Genomic DNA, 24,134 nt, shown 5'->3' with positions numbered 1-24,134 from the left:
AAAATCTGCGGAGAAAACGGCTTATCGCGACTGGACGACGAGCAACATCCCCACCTGCAATTCCGCAACAACCATACAAAGACACCGCAAACATGGCTGATGACGAGCTGGACGCCCTCAATGCGTTGGAGAAAGAAGCCTCCGAGTTCAACAAGGTTTGTGACGCGTTTGTATCTATGCTCTCTCGGACGCTTTTCACTGACGTTGTTTGCGCTCAGGATGCAGAGATCGATCGGATCCGAAAGGCATTTCCATTAGATGCGTGAGGAGTTCTCCATCTTAGTCGGATATTGTTAAGAAGTAGACTGACACGCATTCTGTAACAAAACAATAGCTATGCTGTTCTCGACCTCCAGCCCGGTGTCCCAGACTCCGACATCAAGCTCCAATATCGCAAGAAATCGCTCCTGATCCATCCCGACAAAACGAAAAACCCACTCGCCCCAGATGCCTTTGATCGGCTGAAAAAGGCACAGACGACTTTGCTAGAGGAGAAGGCGCGAGAGAATCTTGACGAATGCATCGCCGACGCGCGGCGGCTTTTGATCCGCGAACACAAATACACCCTCGATTCACCCGAACTCAAGACGGAGGAATTCAAGGTGGAATGGAGGAAGAAGACAGTGGAGGTCCTACTCGATGAGGAAGCGCGTAGACGTCGACAGGCCAAAGCACGGATGCAGGAGGAAGGCCGTGAGCAGCGGAAAGAGGAGGAGGAACTGGAAGCGCGCAAGCGCAAACGAGATGCCGACAAGGCTTGGGAAGAGACACGCGATGAGAGAATCGGCAGCTGGAGAGATTGGCAGAAAGGAACTAAGAAAGACAAGGAAGGGGGGAAGAAAAAGAAGAAGATGAAAGTTTTAGGATAATTTGCTTGGGTGTCCGTTATATTTTTATTAAGCATAAGCGCCAGGTGTATCTACGGTAGACTGACAGGTCATTACCTCGTTAAATCTGATTTGAATCAATTAATTGACTTACTGGGAAGTGATTCTCACTGCCAACATCTAGAGCAACTACATACCAGGACTATGGAATTATTATCATAGCAACATTGAATTAATTTTCGGACCGGCTGGCAAGGTATCTACGAAATCAACATTTGAAGCTAAGGTTATCTCAGCTTACTCGCATGCACGGATGGTCACTTCAGATGGGGGAGTCCACTTGGAATCCTCAGATGAATATTGAATATTTGAAGTTGGCAAACTTCGATATTTGCCGCATGCATTCGCCTACAGCTGGAGTCCAACTAGCATAGTTATTCTGAATGACTTCATTTGTTAACTCATGAAATGTATACATTATATCATAGCTTAATCCTATGATTCCATATAACCGTTGAAACTCTCAGACCACATAACTCATACCATCTGTAACGAAATCAATGTTTCCATATGCCTCGAGTGCATCGATAGCAACCACGATTGAAGAAATTTCTCTGTAAAAGTATAGGATAAAACAGCGAGTAAAACGAAACCGAAGAACGGGCGAGGACCGTCCATAATGTATATGCCGAATAAGTGTCACGGAAAATAAAATAGTAATATAACTTTGAAGCGCATGGCCTTCAAACAATGAAAAGAAAGGACCGGGTCTAATACAGATTTCAAATTTAGTACAAGCTATGGCAAAGTTGAAGGAGTAAGAAGAGAGAATACCTGTGAATATCCCAGTAGCCTAGTATAGAATTTCCTCAACGGAGGATCGAACTCGATCCGGAAAGCATGGTTCGCATCAGGAAGGACCACGAATGAAACTGACGAATGCTCCTAATTGGAAGCAGGCTCCGATACCTTTTCGATAACATTCCGAGAAGTAACGGGAGAGACGGAACTAGACTTGCGAGTACCCGTCATCTTCTTGGTAGGAGTACGAGGCGTGGCTCCAATGTCAACAGTAACCGTTTTGGACAGTGACACACTCAAGCCGTTCTCAGGCAGGACAGTTGCGCTAGCAGAAGCAGCGCGGCCGCGTGAAGCTACTGGGGTATTCTCAGCGTTATTCAAAGGACGAGCGCCGAATACGTGAACTCCGCGGCGGGTGCCACCGTTTTTCATCACCGGAATTCTGTGACTTGTTAGACAACTTGAACACAGTCATTGTTGACAGTGCTTACGAAGGAGAGATGGTTGTAGCTGGTGTCCATGCTGAACCAGGTGCCGCTGGGGACTGAAAGGACATGGGCGAAGCTGGGCCATTCCCAAGTCGAGAAGTCGCCGGCGAAGGAGTCGAACCCTGGACAATTTCTACCGAGTAATTGTACTCACCAGCCCGATAAGCCCTTCGTTCATTGGACTGCTGCTTCAAAAGCTTCTGAGCTTTGGTATCGGCGAAGCGAAGCAACAATTTGTTGCCGTCCTTAGCGACTACGTTGTGGAACTCTTCAATGACTCGTTCAGCGACCTCACGACTCTCGAAGCTGAATTCTCTGGTCAGCAGATAAAAAAGGTGTATACGTTCCCCAAAACTTGTCGTTACCGGGCAAATCCAACTTCCTTGCTAACACCGGTCTTTTCATCACGGCTAATCTTCTCGGACACGACACGGTATGGTTCAAAATGGCGACGCAAGTCCTGGGGTACACGTAAACTTCTGCGTAGATGAGATAAGACTTGTGTACTTACGGCTTCAGACCAGTCAATTGGAACATTGGTGCAGTAGATGTTAGTTGAGTTCCTGTCTTCTAAGTCTTTGAGACGAGAATTTCGGCTCTTCTGTCCACAGTCAGTCGGTACTTAAACGGAAGGAAAACAAAACCGAGAAGGGCAAACTGACCTGAGCGAAGGAAGCTTGGTAGCCGAGATAGTAAAAGCCACGAATGCAATTCTCGCACGAGTCAAAGTTGTAGAACTGAACGAATGCGAAGCTGGTAGTAGAGGTCAGCAGCAAGAATACACTGAGAAAATATCATGTATAAACTCACCCTTTGCAAGATCCGGTTTCCAGATCTAGGATGGCCTTGCATCGGTCAATTTCTCCAAATCGAGATGCGTAAGCATGGAGCATGTCATCAGTGGTCTCGGGAGGAAAGCCACGAATGTAGACGTTAGTAATGCCCTCGCGGTTTTCTAGACACTTTGCAAGCGTCAGATCGGATTGATTAGTCCACATTGCAGGAATGGCACGAGGAATTGGGGGGTCCTGCTGAGTGAGGATCTCCATGTCCTGAATAATGTACCCAGTAGGTGTCTTCATCATTTGATACTGGAGACAAGGCTGTTGCACATGAATATTAGACATCATCGGATAAGACGCCATGGCACCGCGATCCATCATAGGAGTGTAAGGATGGCAACCGGTTGGATTGGCATAATCGAGAAGGGCGTGCTTGCCGTCGTCAATGGACCAAGAAGGAGTGGAAGCAGAGTTCATTCCAGGACCATGTGCTCCCCACGGCAAGGTAGGAAAATTCACTGGAGTGATAGGGGCACCATTAACAAAGCCAGGATAGTATACACCAGATGGCACGGACGATTGCAATGACATGCCCGGAATGGCCGGTCCAGGAGGAGTTACTTGGCGCTGGCCAAAGTGGTTTACTGCATTCATGCCGCCTACCATGACAGGGGTATTGTACAGAACCTCTCTTGGGAGAGCCGAGAAATCAGGGTTATGATGAGAGGAAGATCCACTTCCATCCTCAGTTTTTGGGCGAAGCCGTAGAGGGAGATTCAGCTTTCCATTGGGAGGAACGTATTTGCCTGGGCATAATTAGCGGGAGAAGGCCTCAAAGAGAACGGTGGAAGGCTTACCTGGATCAAATGCGGGATCCTTGTGGATTTCTGGGACTGAGACCGCTGGATTCATAGTGACCTGGTAGCACGAAGAGTTAGTACCGTACCAGAGGCCAGAGTCCGCCATGGTTATAACAGTAAAGGGGCCAGAGAATCAAGTACAGCCTCGGGACGGTGTTATCGTACGATCGGGAGCAGGTGGAGAGCGACGAAATATGACTGAATAGCACACAAAGACAGGGTGTTCAGAAGACACAAGTATCTTAGTACTCACCCTTTTACGAAGAAAACGAGCGAGAGATGCTGAGTGTGATGGGATCCCAAGCAGTGTTCCCCGGAACGAAACAAACAGCACGTCCTGCAGCTTCTCAAAAGCAGAGGCCGGGGGGAGATAGCGAGGGCAGGTTGCGAGAAAATGAGAAACGATAAACAAGAGTACAAGTAGAAGAGTATCAGTAGAATGACTGGGGATGGGTAATGAGCTTTTGATGAACGATGGATGTCAGCTGTGATGAGGTTGGAAGAGGGAGAAGCGAGGGACTGGCAGGGAAGAAGAAGAAGATGGCCCGGCGAGGCGCTGGCAGTGGCAGTGGCCGAGTTGGGAAGGAGCCGACCCTGCAGTGTTTCTGCGACAAGAAAAGGCAACTGCTATCCTGGTCTCGTGACCCGCGCGGGTTTTTCCAAAAACGGTAATCCTGAGCCATACATGGTTGAATCTTGGAGTGCACCATTGGTTGCTATGCAAATACATTAGACCAGCTTATATTTAGCTCTCGCATTTCAAAGCACTCAGATTGGTTAAATGATAGGTCTCTGCTTTTATGTTACGGTACTTTTGACATGGTGCATTGCATATGTGCAAATGTCCGCTGAGCACCACGTTGTAGTTTAAGCCTAAACGCATCAATTGATTGTCACAACTTGAGAATTGGTTTACGAACAGTAATCTGAAGTCGAGTAGAATCTTGGAAATAGCAGAGTTTCTGTATCAGGGAGAATTTGATAAATGCAGTGTAGAAAGTTGACTACAACTTCGGCCAATAATGGGGACATTTTATGTATCTTCACGTTTGACAATATATCAATTGATATTCAGTGTTATTGATGCACGCTATAGACTTGAACGTTAAATTGACCGTGGCTAGGGACGTGGATGAGCTTTATAGACCAACACTTGAAGAACCGAAAACAAATCCGAACAATATTGAATACTTAGTTGGTCTCGCTGGCCCAATTATTATGATGCGGTTGGATGCTCGGAAAGACCCCGCCGTGAGTGCAGAATCATTCCACGATCACCAGAGATGCCGCCAAAAAGTCAGTTGAGAAATTGCTATTCAACACTTGGGTGCGTAGTTTCAATCTTATTTTATGAATTACATTGTCTCAAAAAAGTACATGTAGTGGGGTGTGGTTATATTGAGCTTTTCGTATTTCGATTGTCAAGCCGAAAGTAATTAATCACTAGTAAATTAATCGCGCTTGAAGTTTACCTCTCTAATTCTATACAAATAACAAGTTATCATTTCCCTGCCTATACAATCTAAAGCACCTCATAACCCACAAAGTTAAATAAGAACAATAATCACATTCTTCCAAAACCCACCTCGACACCACACTTGACACCGATATGACGCCGTTCCAATTCCAAGGCGCGACTTTATTATTAATTTGGGGGAATAAGGAAGGGAAAAAAAAGTAGGATAATAATAAGTCGGTGACAAGAAATCAAAAGGTAGATTAAATGAACCCAAAAAAGGCACGAGGAAAACCCAACTGTATGACCTGCGTTAAAACGGTTTTCGAGCTAAAAATGTATGGGAAAAAGAAATATTATCATATCAACGAAAGCAAATCTATTCAAGAGGACAAAGACGAGAGTCGTAACATCAGATCATGGCCCTTATGACCAGACATCTTCTTGGTAGGTTCCATTGCTCCGCATATGTTTGACAACGTCTTCCGCCTTCTCAGAGGAGATGCCACGCTTTTCAGCCACGATCTGGCCAAGAACAGTGTTGACCTCACGGGCCATGTGGGCTGCGTCTCCACAAACGTAGAAATTAGCCTTTTGCTGCAAAAGATCGTTGACCAGGGCTGCGTTCTCGCGCAAGCGGTGCTGGACATAGACCTTTTGAGGACCTTCACGGGAAAATGCAGTGAAGAGCTTGAAAGAATCGCCGAGTTGTTCTTGATAGGTCTATAGGAAACCAGATGATTAGCACATTAGAAATACAGCAAAAGGACATGGCTCGACTTACCTTCCACTCATCCTCATACAAAAAGTCCTCCTTGCTGTTTCGGCAACCGAAAAAGAGTACAGTAGTTCCCACCTTTTCTCCCTTGGCTGCCAAAGCAGCACGTTCCTGGACGAAACCACGGAAAGGGGCAACGCCGGTACCGGGCCCGATCATGATAATGGGCTTGGAAGGGTCCGATGGCAATTTGAAGTTCGAGTGACGGACGTGAACCGGAACATGAATGCCGTCGTACTTGTTTCGGGGGCCAGTAATGGAGTAGGTCAAACCATGGGGATCTGGGCTAGGGTCTCCGTGCTGCTTCTGTTTGAGTGCGAGCAAGTAGTTCGTGGTGACACCCTTGACGATGTGAGTGGCACCAGGAATGCGCACGGACTCGACGACGGCGGTGATACTGATCTTGTCCTTTTGAACCAGAGAAGATGACGAAATAGAGTAGTAACGAGGCTGGATACGGTTGATGCCCTCAACCAAGCATGAAAATGGCACGGCGGTGAACGGGGTTTTGGTAACGCTCTCGAGGGCCTGCGCAATGTTGAAGCACTGGTTGCTGACCTTCTCGTGGAAGTAGTCCTTGTCACTTCCGAGGCGCACCAACTCAGTCTTGGAAGCCTCATCTGGAGCAAACGCAGCGAGGGTGTTGACAAATTGACGAGAAACTGGACCGGAAACTTCCATGTAGTAGCGAATGGCAGCATCGTACGTGGTGGGGGTCGGGAAAGGCACCTTGGCGGTAACATCGAGGCCTTTGAGCTTGATAACGGTGTCGCGCTTCCCATCGAGACCAAAGACTCTCAAAAAGCGATCGACTTCTACACCTGCATTGCTGGGCCAAACTGCGATGTGGTCACCGGTTTGGTAGTGTAGCCCACTTCCGGCAACATCGATTTCCATGTGTAGGCAGTTGCGATTTTTGACGGTAAAAAGTTCACGAGATTCGGAAACGGGAGCGATGTACGGGTTGTGCGCAGAGTATGGGCCTTTGCCACCACTTTCTAGGTGGCTGAGGTTAGGCTCACCAAGGTAGACGGTGGAATCTTCAGCAGTCAGGGTTTCCTGTTCAGTGACGGAGAAGACGGGCTCGTAGGAGGCTTCACGCTCCTCCAAGCCCATGTTTTCAACGAGAGCGGCCCACATGGGCTCTTTCCAGGCGAGGAAGTCTTCCTCCATAGTTCCGGCGCCGTCGTCGCCTTCGCCGTGTACACCGACTCTCTTAGCACCCAATTTGGTCAGAGCAGCATCGACTTCTCGCACCATGTAGTTGTACTTTTCGTAGGTGTTGTTTCCGAGACCGAAAGCGACGTACTTGAGCGAGGAGAGGGGCTTATCTTCAGTACTAGCACCGCTTTCGAACGCGACCTCGTCCCCGGTGATGAATTGGTAGAAATCCACAGCATTATCGGTTGGTTCGCCCTCGCCATAGGTTGCCAGAACGAAAAAAGCGACCTTGTCTTCGGGAAACTGGTCGAGATTTTCATAGTCGTATTCTTCCAAATCAGCGACCATAGTCTTCAGACCAAAACGCTGAGAGCCTTCCTTGGACAGGCGCGAGGCGTAGTCCTCGGCAGTGCCGGTCTGCGAGCCGTAGAAGATCACACAATTCTTGCCGCTCTCATCCATCTTCTCGAGGATGTTCCTTGTCTTGCCGGCCTTGGCTCCATTGGCGGAGGCATAGACGGAGGAGCTGTAGGGATCCTTTTCGACGGCCCAATAGGTGCCTTTGGTGAAGTAGGCAACGCTTCCCACCAGAAGCGCGATGAGGACGACGAGGTCGAGAGTGTCGATTTGCGCCATGGTTGACGATTTCTCAGCGTGAGGATTGCAAGGACGAGCGAGAAACTAGCAAAAGAAAGCTCACGAGAGCTGACGGGCCCGGACACTAACTAGCCGCTTCGGCGCAAGTGTCTGGCCGGGGGGCGAAAATTCGAACTTGAGAGGTGCAGGATCGTCGTCGTCGTCTCTCGCATAGAAAGCACAGAGGAGACGAGAAAGGGGTGAGGAGGAGAGCGCCGATGACCGAGGAGGTGAAGAAAAAGAGGGAAAAGTTGATGAAGCCAGGTCACCGGCTGGCGCTGACTGAGACTCCAGTTAATTACTAGTAGATTAACTAGCGTGAGGCAAGGCGGGCAGACCACCTCGGATCAAGCGCGGACCGATCAAATCAATTGCTCGACACTATAATATTAGTACGAGAGGATGAGGTGAGAATTTTTATGGAGAAACAAATGTAGTGCTTCTTATATTTAACGATATTATTGTGGTATTATTGACGTTGCAGCCTTTATACCAGGCTGGTCCCGCATTGTCGGCAATGTGGCCCTCGCTCGGTACTGGCCGCGGCACATGTCGTGGTATTCCGGTTACCGCAGTCTTCCAGATCATTCGGTGCCGGGCGGTCATCGTATTACCGGATCGCCGTCTTGATGATTTAGACTACGTATTATCATTACCCCGAAAAGAGCAGGCAGCCACATGTTCATGTTGGACCGTATTATTTATTATATGGGGCCTGACTTTCTAAGAGTCTCCGTATTCTCTACACAGAGTCCGGGTACTCCGGACGCTCAGTGCCTTGGAGGAGGGCAGCGGAATGCTCGGGAGAGTCATATGTACTGCAATGAGCATGGAAGTATTCCGACGTTGATCCGCACATGAGCCAGGACAAGGTTCTTTTAGGCTGGTTGTGAGCCAATTACTAGTACTAGAGTACCAAGTAGTATACTGACTGGACCCTGGAGCCTGCAGTTGCGATTCTTGTGATGCGGAATGTATTGCTATAAAGGACAAGGCCCGAAACAAAGAGAGCCCAAAAAGGCCAAGAGTCAAAGACGCACCTCGTGTGGAGAGCCTTAACGCAACAAATTCCGCAATCACTGCTGGTACGTAGTCATACGGAGCTGTACTTCGTAGATAGGCTCAGCAAAGTCGAAGGTGTGTCTGTCGCCTGTTCATGTTACTCGAAGACCATGTGACAGGAGCTCTTATCGAACGTTATCGACGTTATCGACGGTGTCAATCCAAACTGTGTAACGAGCTGCAGGAATGCAAAGCACATAAAGGACTAAGTTGTCAGAACTCTAGATACAAAGAAGAAAGAAGCAAAGAAGCAAAGAAGGGCGGGCATATCGCCAGGCGTCAGGGGTGGCTAGACCTGATGACTAACGCGACATCGTCGCTGCCCGCTAAAGCCAGAACGCCCGAGCCTAGAAAGAAGTACGGAGACAAGCAAGCAACACCAGCGCTTCCAAGTTCGTTTCCACGCCAGGCGCTGCACCATCATCGCAATGGATGCTCTTCGGATATGATCATTGTCTCGCCTTGTTTTTCTCTTCATGTCGATGGCTTTCAGTGTTTTAGTACCCAAGTGGTAGACCCCAACGCCAAATGTGAGCGCCTCACCCAAACAAATTCCCTTGTCTCGTGCATCTTCGATACGACACTCGTCGCATGCGATGACGCTTTGCCCATCCCAGAGCACAGCTTTAATACCGGCCGCCCAAGTTGACACTTTCTCCGCAGCGACTCGCAGGGCTGCTACACGCAAACACCATGCCCCTCGGCTCCCAGGAGTCTCCTATCATGTCGCACCATAACCCGACCTCCCCGCCCGACAGACTCGCGAGAAATGGCCCATCACCCAGTCTTAGCGGCTTGCATAGCAGAGAGCCTTCCGTCACGCTGGCGCGAGGAAGACCCGCCGATGCTTCCACTCGCAATCTCTCTACCCTCCAAGCTCAGTCGCGAAGCCCTGGCCAATCTCACTCCAAAAGCCCCGAGTCGAACCCCAGTCGATTAGAAGGCGCTATCGAGCGCAAGCCTTCGCTATCTTCTTACGGACACCACCGGAAGGCCTCTATCGTTCATGGTATTCAACACATCCGAAATCAGAGCTACAGTTCCACCGCAAGTCCGCTTAGTCCCGAGTCGATTTCCTCCGCCGGGGTAGGCGCACTTTCTTCCAACTCAGATGTGTCGCTCGCTAGTCGCGTAGAACAACCTGAGATCTCAATGTACGCGGGGAACGGTAACAATGGCACCGCTCATGGCCTTAGCACAATTCAAGATGACGAAATCGGCCGCCCTGTGAAAGAGAAAAGTACGACACAGCATAGTATGCCTCCCAATGGGGAGCGTCGGAGGGATCGCTCCAATAGCCGTTCTAACCCAAAATTAGAGGCTAGAACAGTTGGCGAATTCTCTATACACCACCTTTTCAACCTGGTACGTATTTCCTGAAACCATCTTGGCACTCGCTAACGCAAGCTTGGCCTTTCTAGTTTGTGGCCCATGCCGATTCTAAAATAAATCAAAGCATCATCATGGTCGGCGAAGTTGCGGCCCCCGTCGAGGCGGTTTGCGGCAAAGGCAAAGACCCGGTTTTTGACCAGCTCATTTCTGCTTTGGGCCATATCTCTCGGCAGAAGCCAAAAATTTTAATCGATACTATCATGTTGTGGAGAAAACGAAAAGGGGAGGCTGCTGTCAGTGCTAAGAAAACTGCCCCGTTGTTAAACTGATGCTAAAAATTCCACAGAAGAAGTCCCCCGCTCCGGAGAACATCCCCATGGTCCGTCGAAACACAGAGCCTATCCATGCAGGAATCTTGGACAACGAAAACAATAGCGAGAGCCCGCAACCCGAAACCCATAAACAAGAAGATATCCAACTCGCCGAACGTCAGGCCACAGTGTCTGTTTATCTAGTTTGCCGAGTCCTCATCGAAATATACGATCAAAGCTCTGTGGCCGCGATTGGACCTGATATAGCGGAACGTTTGGAAGATATTGTCTTTGGGCAACTCAAGACGGTGGACCCAGAGCAAATTGCAGCATCGCCATTACGGATGGCAAATTGGAGAATATACGGGCAGCTTTTGGGGAAAATGAGCGAAATTAGCTTCACAACCGTCGCTGCGCGCTTCTTCATCGAGCTGGAACGTTATCAGAAAGAAGCCGCAGTACGAGGTCAGTCACGAGAGATGGATGCCAAAGCAGAGCTTTTGATCCTCGGCATGAGGGACATCAATATAAAAACGTATCCGGAAGATGCGTGGACCAGGACCTGCGATTTCATGCGCTCACTCGCTCGTCTCTTCGTGAACTCTCATGGCCAACGAGTGAAGCAAGCATATTGCTACATTATCGAGAAAGTTTTACGTCTAGTCGCCGCAAACCCGGCTTGTGATCTGGCCCATCCACGATGGAAAGAATTTCTGGATTTGATTACACCTCGTTTATCAGAAATGCTAGCTAAGCCTCGCCATTGGATGACCGTCTTTCCCATATACACCATCTTGCTCTGTGTTTCTTCCAAGGATGCATTTTCTAGTCAATGGATTTCCTTAGCCCTTAGCTTACCCACGCGGCTAAAGGATCGACCTACCCGAGGATTGGCACTTCAATCATTGTGCTGGTTGCTGTGGACATATCTGTTTCGGTATCCTGATCCTCCAAACGTCACTCTCCGGAGGGTTGAGGAGGTTATCAAAATCGCTTTGCCTCCAGGGAAGAGGACCTACCTCACAACCGAACCAGCTGTGGCGGAGCCTTTGGTTCAGCTAATTAGAATGACTGGATTCAAGCTTCCAGATATGTGCTTCCGAAATATCATATTCCCACTGATAAACTCCGATCTCTTCATGTCAGGGAGGGAACTCAAAATCGAACAAATGGAGCCCGAGAAAATGGTGATAGGAATCAGGTCATTTCTCGCCATCATGACCGATTTAGAAAATGGCGATCAACTATACCCGCCCTTCCCAGTCGGGCCTATCTCAACACACTTTGTCGACATCCCTAACTTCATTCTCCCTCCACGACCATATCTATTGGCAGACCCTGAATTCAGCCTAGACGTGAACAGCGAAGCCTTGTCGCGACCTGTGAACACCTCTAAACTCAACGAAGTGGCAAAAGGCTATTATATACGGTTTTGCGAAGTCCTTGGCAAGATCACTTTGCTGTGCGACAACACCTTTGGCGGCCAGGCGGCACTTGACGAAAAGTTTAGCGGCTCTACACCCAAGACACCCATCTCAGAAGCTTTCAGCTTTGGACGACGCGACCGCGACGACCATTCGACAATAATGGACCAGAGACAAAGCTTCTATGATCTTCTACATGTAGCCGTGCAGACGATTCCAAGGTGCCTATCGGATCACATCCCTTTCAATTCTCTCATCAACCTTCTCTGTACCGGAACTGCTCATGTGCAGTTCAACATTGCCAGGTCATCTGCCGAGTCTTTAAAATCGATTGCTCGCCAAATGCACGCCCAGCAAGTCATCATGGGGTTTACTCGGTTCATTTTCAACTTTGATGCAAGGTATTCGACAATGTCAGATGAAGGAATGCTAGGACCTGGTCATATTGAATCGACTTTGACTCTATATGTTGAGCTTTTAAGAATCTGGATCGAAGAAATCAAACGGAAGACAAAGGGAGTCGCAAGTGATCATCCAGAAAGCAGCATTGGCTCTGGCACCCGAGCATTACAGCTTGATTTGTCCGGTGTCCTGGCGTATGTCGAGGAGATTGAAGCGCACGGCTTGTTTTTCCTATGCTCTCAATCACGAAGAGTGCGTGGTTTTGCAATATCTGTGCTACGCCTAGTCACCGAATTTGATAGTGCCCTGGGCAAAGAGAATACGAGAATTATTCGAATTTTGGAGGCAGATTCTCACCAAATCATGGACTTGAACGATGAGCAACTTACAGTTGCAGAAAGAAGTCGGTTACAAAAGGGCAAAAGGAGAAGCGCCTCGCAAAACACATTAATTGAATTGTGTAACAGCGAGGTTTCATACGATTCTACTTTATGGATCAAAGTGTTTCCCAACATCATCCGCGTCACCTTCGATACATGCCCTGTTGCCATTACTCTTGCCCGAGAGATTGTCTGTGCAAGGCTCGTGCATATGCACAAGACCATTTCTACTCTTGCCGAGATTCCACGACATCAACACTATGCTTCTCTTGACGTCGTCCAAGGGAGGTCCTTGGGTAGGGCCAACACACCTGCAGAAATCATGATTGAACAATGGAAACTTTATCTTGTAATGGCTTGCACAACACTGAACTCTGTTGGCGCACAATCTCAGAGCCAGCTAGCCAACGCTCAGCACGCTCGTAAAACTTCTAGAGGGACACAAACTGCACAAGACAAGATTGGGTCTGCTCGAGCTTTGTTTGCCTTCGTGATTCCCTTGCTATCTGCCTCGCTGGACTCGATTCGGGATGCGATTGTTGCGGCGCTGGGTTCGATCAACAAAAACCTCTACCGCACCCTTCTCGAGTCTTTGCAATATGCAGTAACAACATGCAACGAAGAGGCCAAACTCAGAATTGGCACTCATACTCGAACGCCTAGCAGTCCTCGCCGAAGCCGAAAGACTGATCGTTTACGTACCGAGGTCACACACGTCTACAAGCTTACATCCACATTTCTCAAGGAACAAGATGTTTACAGTGACGACTGGATCGTTAATAATCTTGTTACCTATGCAAAGGACCTGCGGATTTTCCTGAGCGATGCTGAAGTGCAAATTGATTGGGGATTTCAGCGTCTGCGATGCAATTACTGTGGTTTCATGGAAGAACTCTTCGAAGGTATCAATCGAACCCAAGAACCATCACGCTGGCTGTCATTTGAGTCCCGAAAATCCGCTTTTTCATTGATGGAGGACTGGTGTGGGTATTCGCCGAGTCAGAAGGAAATTGCTCAACGCGAAGAGCATATGAGAAGAATTGCCATCGCTCAGCAACAGGAGACAGGCGAGTTGCGAAATACCGCAGCAGCTATGGAAATAGAGAAGAAGAATCTCCGGGTTGCAGCACTGAGTGCGATGGCATCACTGTGTGTAAGTACTCATAATAAAACTGCACACTCCTTTTATTATAGTGCATTACAACAGAAAGCTAACATTTTACGACCAGGCCGGACCAATTAGTACGACCACGGAAGGCGGTTCAATACTCCAATTTGATGTTAGTCGAATGTTGAAATGGATCGACAGCATCTTTGAAACCATGAGCGACAAGCTGCATGCGATCGGTCGACGAGCACTCAAAAATTTGATAATTCATAACAAGGAATACCTCTACCTCCTTGAAAGAACCGTGGGAAAGTGCTACATGTCCGAACCTAGGAAGACATACACGTCGGATCCTCACAAACCCCTTGAGAGCTATTTTGAAGTCGTAGCACAGGTTCTCATTGAGGAGCCTAATTGTTCTCTTGCCTTTTGGACAATCCTTGCCGCCGTTCTCTATACATTGGGGAACGAGAAACGGGAAATTCGGATGAAATCCGCGAAACTCTTGCGTACTATGGAAAAACGACAACAGAAGAGCTCTCGATTGCAGGACTTTGATATCAGCATCTCAGATAAGACAACAGCTGTCTACAAGCTTGCTCAGTTCGAAATATCAAAACGACTCGCTTCGCGGCACTCGGACCTTGCATTTGTGATATTCTCCGAGTACTGCATGCATTTTCGAACATTCCCTCCTGACGGACAGCGAAATATCGTGACGGCAATTTTGCCATGGATTCAGACGATTGAATTGCAAATCGATCCCAGCAATCAGCTTACAGCCAAGTCCTATATGCTTCTTTCCAACCTGTTCGAAATTACGATTAGCCGTAGCAGTATCTTGCCAAACGAAGTGCAAGCTCTTTGGCAGGCGTTAGCTACCGGCCCACATGGGGGAAACGTGCAAGTGGTGCTTGACTTCATCATCGACCTGTGTCTGAACCGCAAAGAACAAAATTTCGTTGAATTTGCAAAGCAGATTGTGGTCTTTCTCTCTTCAACCCCGGCAGGATCCAAAGTCGTTGAGTTCTTCCTGCTGCATGTCGCCCCGAAACATATGGTACAAGATAAAAAAGAATCAATTGCCAATCAACCTGATGCGCGAGGCTTGCCTTATGTTGCGGATTTGGATGAGATTTTGCCGTTGGGAAACAAACAGGTAAATTACAATTCTTTCTTTGGTATATACGATAACGATGATATTGACTAAACTACTCTAGACTGGCCTGTCGTTGGGTCAACTTTCTATGATATTCCTCGTGGATTTGATGGTAGCCCCTGTTTCCCTGGCAAAAGGAGATGTCGCCAAGCTGTTACATACGGTGTTGATCCTATGGGACCATTACAATATCACTGTTCAAGAGCAAGCAAGAGAGATGCTGGTTCATCTGCTTCATGAGCTGGTTGCCTCCAAAATACAGGATGAGGCCATCTCTGAGGGCCGACAAGGAATTGAGGACTTTGTCGAGTCAATCCGAAAGAGTGAAGCCTCAATGATTTGGGAGTATGAGGATAATACCAGTAAATATGAAGAGGACGAGGGCGCAAAAGTACCGACAGCTATGGCTCTTGTAACACGGGAAGTGGTCAGTTTCTTCAGTCTTACATTTGACGACATTGGGGATCTTTGGTCAAAAGAAGCTTTGAGCTGGGCAACCTCGTGCCCTGTGCGGCATTTAGCCTGCCGTTCATTCCAAATATTCCGTTGTATCTCGACCTCATTAGAACCGAGGATGCTGGCTGATATGTTGGCTCGGCTTTCGAATACGATCGCTGACAAAGAAACCGATTACAAGACATTTTCAATGGAGATTTTAACTACTCTGGAGGTGATTATTAGTTCACTTGCACCAGGAGATCTCATGCGATACCCTCAGCTCTTCTGGACCACGTGTGCTTGTCTTAATACAACCCATGAGATCGAATTCATCGAGAGTATTGGTATGCTGGAGAAACTCTTAGACAGGATAGATATCAGTGATGCGAATGTGGTGGCAACCTTGATTGAAAACCAACCTCCCCTATGGCATGGCGACTTTGTCGGGATTCAGGACTTGGTTTACAAAGGCCTCAAGTCATCAGAGGCGTTGTATGGAACGCTCAATCTCCTGCATCGGTTGACGGCCCTGCCAGATAATGCCATTGTTGGGAGTAGCAGCAGAATGCTTTATGCGATGCTGGCAAACCTTCCCCACTTTCTTTATCAATTCGATTTAGAAGTGCACGATCCGAAAATCCTGGATCGGGCCAATCTACTGGGTCAAATGGCAGAACGATATGAGATTGAAGGTCTGGCGGCGTGTCTGATTGGACTGGCAAACTCGCAGTGGAAGAAAGAGCAGGACTTTTTACAACATATTGTTTCCGAAATCCGATCGCATTGTTTCCCTCAACAAGAGGTGCAAAGTTTGATTTTTGTCATGGGTCTCTTGACAAACGCTACAACCTGGTTCCGGGTGAAGGTGATGAGTATCCTATGTGCCTTGATACCGGAAATGAACATGAGGCGTCCAGAAATCACTTGTCACGGGCCAGACCTCATCTCTCCTTTGCTGCGACTCCTTCAAACAGACCTCTGTCCGCAGGCGCTCAAGGTCATGGACTACATCATGGAGGTCTCTGGTAATCCGAACGAACGGCAACATTTGCGAATGAGCATGGCATCGTCATCTTCTTCACGGGCGATTCGAAAACAGTATGACCAAGTCCAGAGTCTTTACGGAATCCCGGAACCCACCGGATGGTCGATACCGATCCCGGCAGAGCAGTCAAGCACGACTCGACACAACGTACACGCAGTCTTTTATACCTGTGCGGAGGCGGATCGCATGGAAACGCAAAGGGTTGCAACCCCGGAGGTGGAATTCCATGCTGATGAATACGGCGATTCGTACTTCCCGTCCATGCGGGCGGATACAATGCAATCTATAGACACGCAAACAGACGGAAACATGGGCGACATTGTTCAGAAACTGGACAGTTTGGACGATTTCTTTGATGAGGATGATTCATCAGACCCGTCGTTTGTGATGGTCTCAGAGATGCGTGGATTTCCTGGCAATTTCGCGGACGCGCCGGCCAGTCTTTATGACCAACAGACGGCACCGATCCTTCGCAAGTCTCTTGCGCGAACACCTTCCTCGTCGTCATTCCACAATGGTCTAGCGGAGACATCGCGACCTCCGACTCGGTTGGATGGCATGTTGAATCTTGGAACCCCATCGGTTCCTCAAAGTACTAGTCCAGTGCCAGGCTTGGGGGCAACGATCCGGCCGACGATGCACAGCCGATCAGTCACGTCCCCGGCCAATCACCTGGCAAATCACAAATCGAGTCTTTCGACCACTATTCCGACGATGGAAGCGACCTTTTTCTCGGACAGCGAGGCAGACGAAGGTTTCTCGGACGTTGATGAGCGTGGAGGACCGATACCGACCTCTTCTCGTGGGCCGCCGTCGACGATGGCGCGCAAGGGATCAGAGACAGGCCCGTCCCTGGAGTCAATGATTCGCAGCGGCATGCGGCGTCTTACTGGCGGCACGGCGTCTGGACGCGACAAGGAACGGCAACGCGATCTCTTGCGAGCTCAACAACGAGCAGCGGTTCAGACAGCGAACTCTCCGCGCGTGCCCAAGGTGCCTGCCGAGTTTCTTACAGGTTCAGTGAACAGCCCAACCTCCCCAGGATAGGGAGGACCGTAGCGTTACTTTTGTTTCTTTGCTTTTTTCTATTTATCACGTGTGATTATTTTTACACCCTCTGCGAGGGGTTTTTTTTCATTTTATTGACCGGACGACCATGATACTTAGCAATGGCATGTCCACTACGTATATCTGTATTTGTGTTTTTCTACAGCATTTACGCAATGGCGCTCGGGGTTTGCAGCAGCAAGATTTCATGGCGATCTCTTTGTTTTCTCTTTTCAAGATAGATTCTCGTCAGCAACGAGTATTGTTTCTGACGATGTATATACATGATATTATTACACTGTGCATTAGAACCGGAAATCATAGCCGACATACATTTTAACGGGGGTACAATTCAATGAAAGCTAGTCTACATAGTACATGGTACATAGTTAATACAGTCTATATCGAGCTGCCGTGCGTGATTGGTGGACTTCCCCAAAGAGTGGATCCCGGGGTAGTGGGTTCGCATCTCGTGATCCAGGCCCTGTCATTGGCTGGTGGCTGGGCCGCGGCCAGCCGAGGCGTGGAGCCCACATTTCCCCGCATACTGTTCGCTCACTTCTCCGAGTATATCATGATTCTTTGATTCTTGCGGGCTGTCGTCTCTCGCTGCATATCTGGTCTATGAAGGCCAGAGAACACAGCCAGGCACTTGCCTGGTACATTTACAATTGCCCCCTGCAGCTAAGGGAATGTGTCACCAGCGCCTTAGCCGTAGCCCGCAGGACGTGCGTTTGACGTAGAAGCTTGTATACCGTCAAGCAGCGCCTCGGCAAGAACCGGGGATGTTCCTCGCGGAGCAGTCTGTCCCGGGCAGCCCTTGCCCCCCCCCGCACGCAACAGCAATAATAATGGAGGCATTTTATTTCTCTGTTTGCGTTGCGTTGCGGCGCTTGGGGCCTGTGGCGCTCGTCTACGGAGTATTATTCTGTTTCCTCTCTTTTCTCCCTCTTCTTTTCTCCTCCTCCCCACCGCCGTCCCTTGTCTACTCAACCCAGTGTGCCTTTCATTTCATCGCGACGACATCGCCATCTCCCCTCGCCATAGCGCCTCGTTACTTTATTCTGACCTCGTTGCAAGGACGACATAGTTGCAGATAGGCAGCATGCTCCCCGCACGTGCTCTGCCATTGCGGCAATTGGCCAACCGCCCCCTTCCGCTCCAGCGGTGCTTCTCGACAACCGCCCAGCGAGACAGGGCATGGGGCTTCATCGGACTGGGACGAATGGGTATGTGCTTTGTATTCCGCGCCTTATCCTGCCTCTGTCGCACAGCTTTGTCGCGCGTGGTGTAGATCGCGTGCCGACATTCCTATTGTGCCGCAAACCCCGCGCGGTTACCGGCCTGGGGAATCAGGCGTCGAGAAAAACCTCGAGAGTGAAATCATGCTAATATGCATCTATGCAGGTTACCCGATGGCCCGTAATTTGCGAGCAAGAATTCCTGCCTCAGACACCCTCGTCGTTCACGATGTCAACGAAGAGGCTATGCGCAAGCTCGTGGACGAAGTCAAAGCTGCTGGTGGCAACGCACAGGCGGTTGAGATCACAGATAGCCCGCGAGCACTGGCCGAAAAAGCAGTGCGTTTTGTCTCTTATCCGTTCAATTTCTTGCTTGGTTTATTGGGTCCGCTAATCCACATCTCCTGCTAGGACACCATCATTACCAGTCTCCCAGAACCAGTCCACGTCAAACATGTCTTTCACTCTATCCTCAAGCCCGGCCCTCTACCAGTATTGAAGGAAGAGCGCCTTTTCATTGACACATCAACAATTGACCCAGTCACCTCGAGAGAAGTAGCATACGCCGTCCAAGCGCCAAACCAAGGGCGCTTTGTTGACGCCCCCATGTCCGGAGGAGTGGTCGGTGCCGAGGCCGGCACCTTATCATTCATGTTTGGAGCTTCTTCCAAAACAGGCGCTCTTGTTGAGCGTGTCGAATCAGCTTTGTCGTTCCTGGGCAAGAATGCCTGGCATATGGGCGAGCAAGGCACTGGAGTCAGTGCTAAGCTAGCCAACAACTATATACTTGCCATAAACAACATTGCCGTCGCCGAAGCCATGAACCTCGGAGTCCGCTGGGGTCTCGATCCTAAAAAGTTAGCCAGCATGATCAACTCTTCCACCGGCCGCTGCTGGCCGAGTGAGATCAACAACCCCGTCCCTGGCGTCGTGGAGAAGGCCCCGGCCTCCCGCGACTACGAGGGCGGATTTGGAACCAGCCTGATGAGGAAGGACTTGAAGCTAGCCATCGCAGCAGCCCTGGAATCGGGCACGCCGTTGGAGTTGGCTGCCACGGCGCGGGGACTATACGACGCCGTCGATGATGTATACCCCGGAAAGGACTTTTCGGTCGTCTACAAGTACTTGAAGAGAAATTCTTGTTAGCTTTTTATGGATACCATTTGCATTTCTTTTTCTTCTTCTGCATGGTGTCTTGTCTTCTGAGGAATATGAAACGGGAGTTCTGCTTCTTTCTTTTTTTCTTCTTCTGTCGTGACTCTGTCGTTTCCTCGGGTATAGCGAAATAAAACTTAACTGCTAGATTCTTGTATCAATAAACTGCAATCTCAGAATATCAATCTAGTATCACAGTATACAATAAAATAGGAACAATAAAACGCGGAGTTAAACAAGCTCATCCGGAGAAGCCGCTAAGCGCGATCGGGACTAGGCCACCACGCGCCGGCGGGACGTCATTTCTCGTGCATTTATCGGTATCGCTGGAGACAACCTGCAATCATCCCCGCCAGGCAGAGTATGACCTGGGGCATAACATCGAGGCGCCACAGATAACTTCGGTGCCATTATTATTCGCAATACGGCCCCCTTTTAGAAGCTTTGTTCTTTGTCGACTGATTCCCGCCGTTTAGCCCACGCTGGGTCTACACGAGACACGAGTCTCGATCGAATTCTAGCGGGCTGCAAAGCTATTACATGTGTCTCAAAACATGGCCTACGTCGTGCCAATTCACCGCGCCAGCAGCGTTCGGCATGCTTTGAAGCTTCAATTCTTTCAGCCGGAGGAAGAATGCCTAGTTGTCGCGTATGTCCACCCCGCCCAAGAAATATCAGGCTAACTGCTTATTGACTGTGTGCAGCAAAGGAGGCCGTCTAGAATTTTACCAGCTCACCCCCGATGGCCTCACCTTGGCTACCTCCCGCGCTCTTTACGCAAAAGTCTCCATGCTAGCCAAGCTGCCTCTCCCCGCCAACTCGACGACGGACCATCTATTTGTCGGCACCGATCAGAATACCTATTTCACGTTAAGCTGGGATAGTGAGAAGAAATCGGTTCGCACAGAACGGAGCTATGTCGATTTGGCCGACAAGGCCTCTCGAGAGACTCAAAATGGGGATCGGTGTCTGATAGACCCGAGCGGGAAGTACATGACACTAGAGATTTTCGAGGGCATTATCACCGTGGTACCAATTATTCAAGCCCACAAAAGACGAGGGAAACCCCCGGTAGTAGGAACCACTCATTTCAGTAACCCAGATGAGCCTCCAATTCAGATCGGGGAGCTGGGAGAGCCCATGATGACCAGGATTGATGAGCTCATGGTTCGATCGTCCGCGTTCCTGCACGTCGAGAGCAAGGCCGCCCCTCGTTTGGCTCTACTCCATGAGGACAATCAGCGAAAAGTTCAATTAAAGGTTAGGGAGCTTCACTTTGAAGCCCCATCAGAGCCGGTTTTCCAAGAGGCTGAGAATTTCGCCCAGGAGCTGGATCTGGGAGCCGCGCATTTGATACCAGTTCCGGCACCGCTGGGTAAGTTGTGCCTTTCCGAAATGAGTTTTCATTGCTGATAAAAGCAAAGGCGGGCTTTTGGTTCTCGGAGAGACTTCAATCAAGTACATCGATGATACTAATAATGAAACTATTTCAAAGCCTCTGGATGAATCTACAGTATTTGTCGCATGGGAACAGGTAGACGGTCAACGGTGGCTGTTGGCGGATGACTATGGTCGGTTGTTCTTTTTGATGCTGGTTTTAGATTCCCAGAACGAGGTCGAGGGATGGAAAATAGATTATCTGGGAGAGACGTCGCGCGCGTCGGTTCTAGTTTACCTCGGTGCCGGTGTCACGTTTATTGGATCCCACCAGGGCGATTCTCAAGTCATTCGGATCGGCGACGGCTCTTTTGAGGTCATACAGACTCTATCGAATATTGCGCCGATTCTAGACTTTACCATAATGGACCTTGGTACTCGTGAAGGGGACAACTATACACATGAATTTTCATCTGGCCAGGCCCGCATTATAACCGGCTCTGGTGCCTTCAATGACGGCACCTTGAGGAGTGTACGAAGCGGTGTCGGCCTAGAGGAGCTGGGCGTGCTTGGGGAAATGGATCATATCACCGACATGTGGTCACTCCAAGTTGCTAGCAGTGGAGATTTTACTGACACCCTCGTGGCCACTTTTGTCAACGAAACCCGGGTCTTTCGTTTCAGTTCCGAAGGTGAAGTGGAGGAGCTCGACGAATTCTTTGGGTTCAACTTGTCAGAAAACACTCTTTTGTCTTGCAATCTGCTCGGAGGTCGTATTCTGCATGTCACAGAAAACGCGGTCTGTATAGCTGACATCGAGAGTGGCATGACAACGTCGAGGTGGCTTCCTAGCGGTCAGGCGATCACGTCAGCTTCATCGAATGATGAGAATCTCGTTCTCGTAGTTGGAGGGCAGACCATGTTTGTCATGGATATAAAAAGCGATCTAAAAGTTACCTCGCAAAAAGATTTTGGAAAAGACAACCAAGTCTCCGGCGTCACGATTCCATCTTCGCCCTCACAAATATGCATCACAGCTTTCCCGCAAAAAGCTCAAGTTTCTGTCTTGTCTCTGCAGGATTTGACTGAACTGCAAAGTGAATCACTGGGAACTACTCGAGAAGCTTTTCCGCGAGCCGTTGTACTGGCAGCTATCCTGGCTGATAGTCCCGCCACGCTGTTTATTTCGATGGCGGATGGCAGCGTGGTGACGTTTTCTTACGATGCCGATAATCATTCTCTAACTGGCATGAATAAGCTGATTCTTGGCTCGGAGCAACCGACGTTCAAAAAGCTTCCTCGCGGCGATGGGCTCTTCAATGTCTTTGCGACTTGTGAACATCCCAGTTTGATATACGGGTCTGAAGGCCGGATTATATACTCAGCAGTAAACTCTGAAGGCGCAGCCCGCGTCTGTTACTTCAACACTGAAGCATATCCAGATGCTATTGCTGTCGCCACTGCAAGTGATCTGAAGATCGCGCTTGTCGACAAAGAGCGCACGACCCAAATCCAGACACTACCAATTGGAGCCACCGTTCGACGAGTGGCATACTCTCCAGCAGAGAAGGCGTTTGGTATCGGAACCATCAGGCGTACGTTGCGCAACGGGGCTGAAATCGTAGAAAGTCAATTTGTACTTGCAGATGAAATCATGTTCCGACAACTAGACGCCTTTGACCTGCGTGAAGATGAGCTTGTCGAGAGCGTAATCCGCGCTGAAATGTCTCCACAAAAGTCCCAATCTGGAGAACCGGCACCTCGAGACCGATTTATTGTCGGTACAGCATATTTAGACGACGACGACGAAGAAGGGCCAATCCGAGGACGTATTCTGGTGTTTGAAGTTGATGCTAATAGGAAGTTAAATCTAAAGACACAACAACCCGTCAAGGGCGCGTGTCGTGCATTGGCTATGATGGACAACAAGATAGTTGCTGCTCTGGTCAAGACGGTGAGTGGGTGCCGTTTGAAATGTGGAATATTTGCTAACAAACGGATTAGGTGGTCGTCTTCAAGGTCCAAGAAGATATGCTTGGATCCCCAATAGGGCTGGTCAAGTCTGCAGTTTATCGCACGTCAACAGCGCCTGTTGACCTTAGCGTCAGTGGAAACACCATTGTTGTTGCAGACTTGATGAAGAGCATTTCGGTGGTGGAGACTGGTAGAAACCAGGAGTTCCAAGACGAAGCCAAGGAAGTAGCCCGCCACTTTGCGACTGTATGGACGACCGCGGTGGCAGATATCGGATTGAACCAGTGGCTCGTTGGCGATGCCGAAGGAAACCTCATTGTCCTTCAGCGCAACGTGGATGGCGTCACGGACGAAGATCGTCGACGGCTGGAGGTGACCAGTGAGCTGCTTCTCGGTGAGATGGTCAACCGCATTCGACCAGTAAATATACCGCAGACTTCGACCGTAGCTGTGACCCCAAAAGCATTCCTTGGAACGGTGCGTCTTTCTCTCTTTTTTTTTTCTTCTTCTATTATATCATTCCGGCAGTTGCTGATTCTTCACAGGTCGAAGGATCGATATACCTTTTTGCCCAGATCAATCCCGAACACCAAGACTTCCTCATGCGCCTACAAACGACCATTGCTGCATACGTCGACTCTCCCGGTCAGATGTCTTTCAACAAATTCCGGGCCTTCCGCTCTACGGTACGTGAAGCGGAGGAGCCTTTCAGATTCGTTGACGGGGAGCTCATTGAACGGTTCCTGGACTGTGATAACGCCGTGCAAGAGGAAATTTTGGGTCTTTTAGGTACCAATGTGAACCTGGAAACTGTGCAGAAGATGGTAGAGGCATTGAGGAGGTTGCATTAGTATAGAAAAATTCTATCACGTATTTACTATCTAGGTAGT

The 24,134-nt window shown here is 49.2% G+C and overlaps 6 protein-coding genes across 6 annotated transcripts; 4 read left to right on the top strand and 2 right to left on the bottom strand.

The window, feature by feature from the left end:
- Window positions 1–92: 92 nt before the first annotated feature.
- TRUGW13939_00131 (uncharacterized protein) lies at window positions 93–869 on the top strand (the record flags this gene model as incomplete). The annotated part of the gene is made up of 3 exons (XM_035483346.1): window positions 93–155; window positions 219–262; window positions 335–869. 3 exons carry the CDS (start codon window positions 93–95, stop codon window positions 867–869), a joined length of 642 nt encoding a protein of 213 aa, XP_035339239.1.
- A 903-nt stretch (window positions 870–1,772) lies between these two features.
- TRUGW13939_00130 (uncharacterized protein) lies at window positions 1,773–3,810 on the bottom strand (the record flags this gene model as incomplete). The annotated part of the gene is made up of 7 exons (XM_035483345.1): window positions 1,773–2,070; window positions 2,120–2,422; window positions 2,482–2,576; window positions 2,628–2,717; window positions 2,779–2,869; window positions 2,927–3,704; window positions 3,756–3,810. The coding sequence occupies 7 exons, from the start codon at window positions 3,808–3,810 to the stop codon at window positions 1,773–1,775; spliced, it is 1,710 nt and encodes a 569-aa protein (XP_035339238.1).
- Window positions 3,811–5,640: 1,830 nt separating this feature from the next.
- Window positions 5,641–7,789, bottom strand: TRUGW13939_00129 (uncharacterized protein; the record flags this gene model as incomplete). The annotated part of the gene is made up of 2 exons (XM_035483344.1): window positions 5,641–5,937; window positions 5,999–7,789. 2 exons carry the CDS (start codon window positions 7,787–7,789, stop codon window positions 5,641–5,643), a joined length of 2,088 nt encoding a protein of 695 aa, XP_035339237.1.
- Window positions 7,790–9,544: 1,755 nt separating this feature from the next.
- TRUGW13939_00128 (uncharacterized protein) lies at window positions 9,545–17,497 on the top strand (the record flags this gene model as incomplete). The annotated part of the gene is made up of 5 exons (XM_035483343.1): window positions 9,545–10,216; window positions 10,273–10,476; window positions 10,530–13,853; window positions 13,930–14,967; window positions 15,029–17,497. 5 exons carry the CDS (start codon window positions 9,545–9,547, stop codon window positions 17,495–17,497), a joined length of 7,707 nt encoding a protein of 2,568 aa, XP_035339236.1.
- Window positions 17,498–18,602: 1,105 nt separating this feature from the next.
- On the top strand, window positions 18,603–19,884 carry TRUGW13939_00127 (uncharacterized protein; the record flags this gene model as incomplete). Its single annotated transcript, XM_035483342.1, has 3 exons — window positions 18,603–18,726; window positions 18,905–19,077; window positions 19,150–19,884. The coding sequence occupies 3 exons, from the start codon at window positions 18,603–18,605 to the stop codon at window positions 19,882–19,884; spliced, it is 1,032 nt and encodes a 343-aa protein (XP_035339235.1).
- A 563-nt stretch (window positions 19,885–20,447) lies between these two features.
- On the top strand, window positions 20,448–24,095 carry TRUGW13939_00126 (uncharacterized protein; the record flags this gene model as incomplete). The annotated part of the gene is made up of 5 exons (XM_035483341.1): window positions 20,448–20,542; window positions 20,598–21,268; window positions 21,318–23,224; window positions 23,275–23,721; window positions 23,790–24,095. 5 exons carry the CDS (start codon window positions 20,448–20,450, stop codon window positions 24,093–24,095), a joined length of 3,426 nt encoding a protein of 1,141 aa, XP_035339234.1.
- Window positions 24,096–24,134: the final 39 nt, after the last annotated feature.

The sequence above is a fragment of the Talaromyces rugulosus genome, chromosome I, assembly GCF_013368755.1.
Source record: "Talaromyces rugulosus chromosome I, complete sequence".
Taxonomy (NCBI): domain Eukaryota; kingdom Fungi; phylum Ascomycota; class Eurotiomycetes; order Eurotiales; family Trichocomaceae; genus Talaromyces; species Talaromyces rugulosus.
This window is presented reverse-complemented; position numbering and strand designations above follow the sequence as displayed.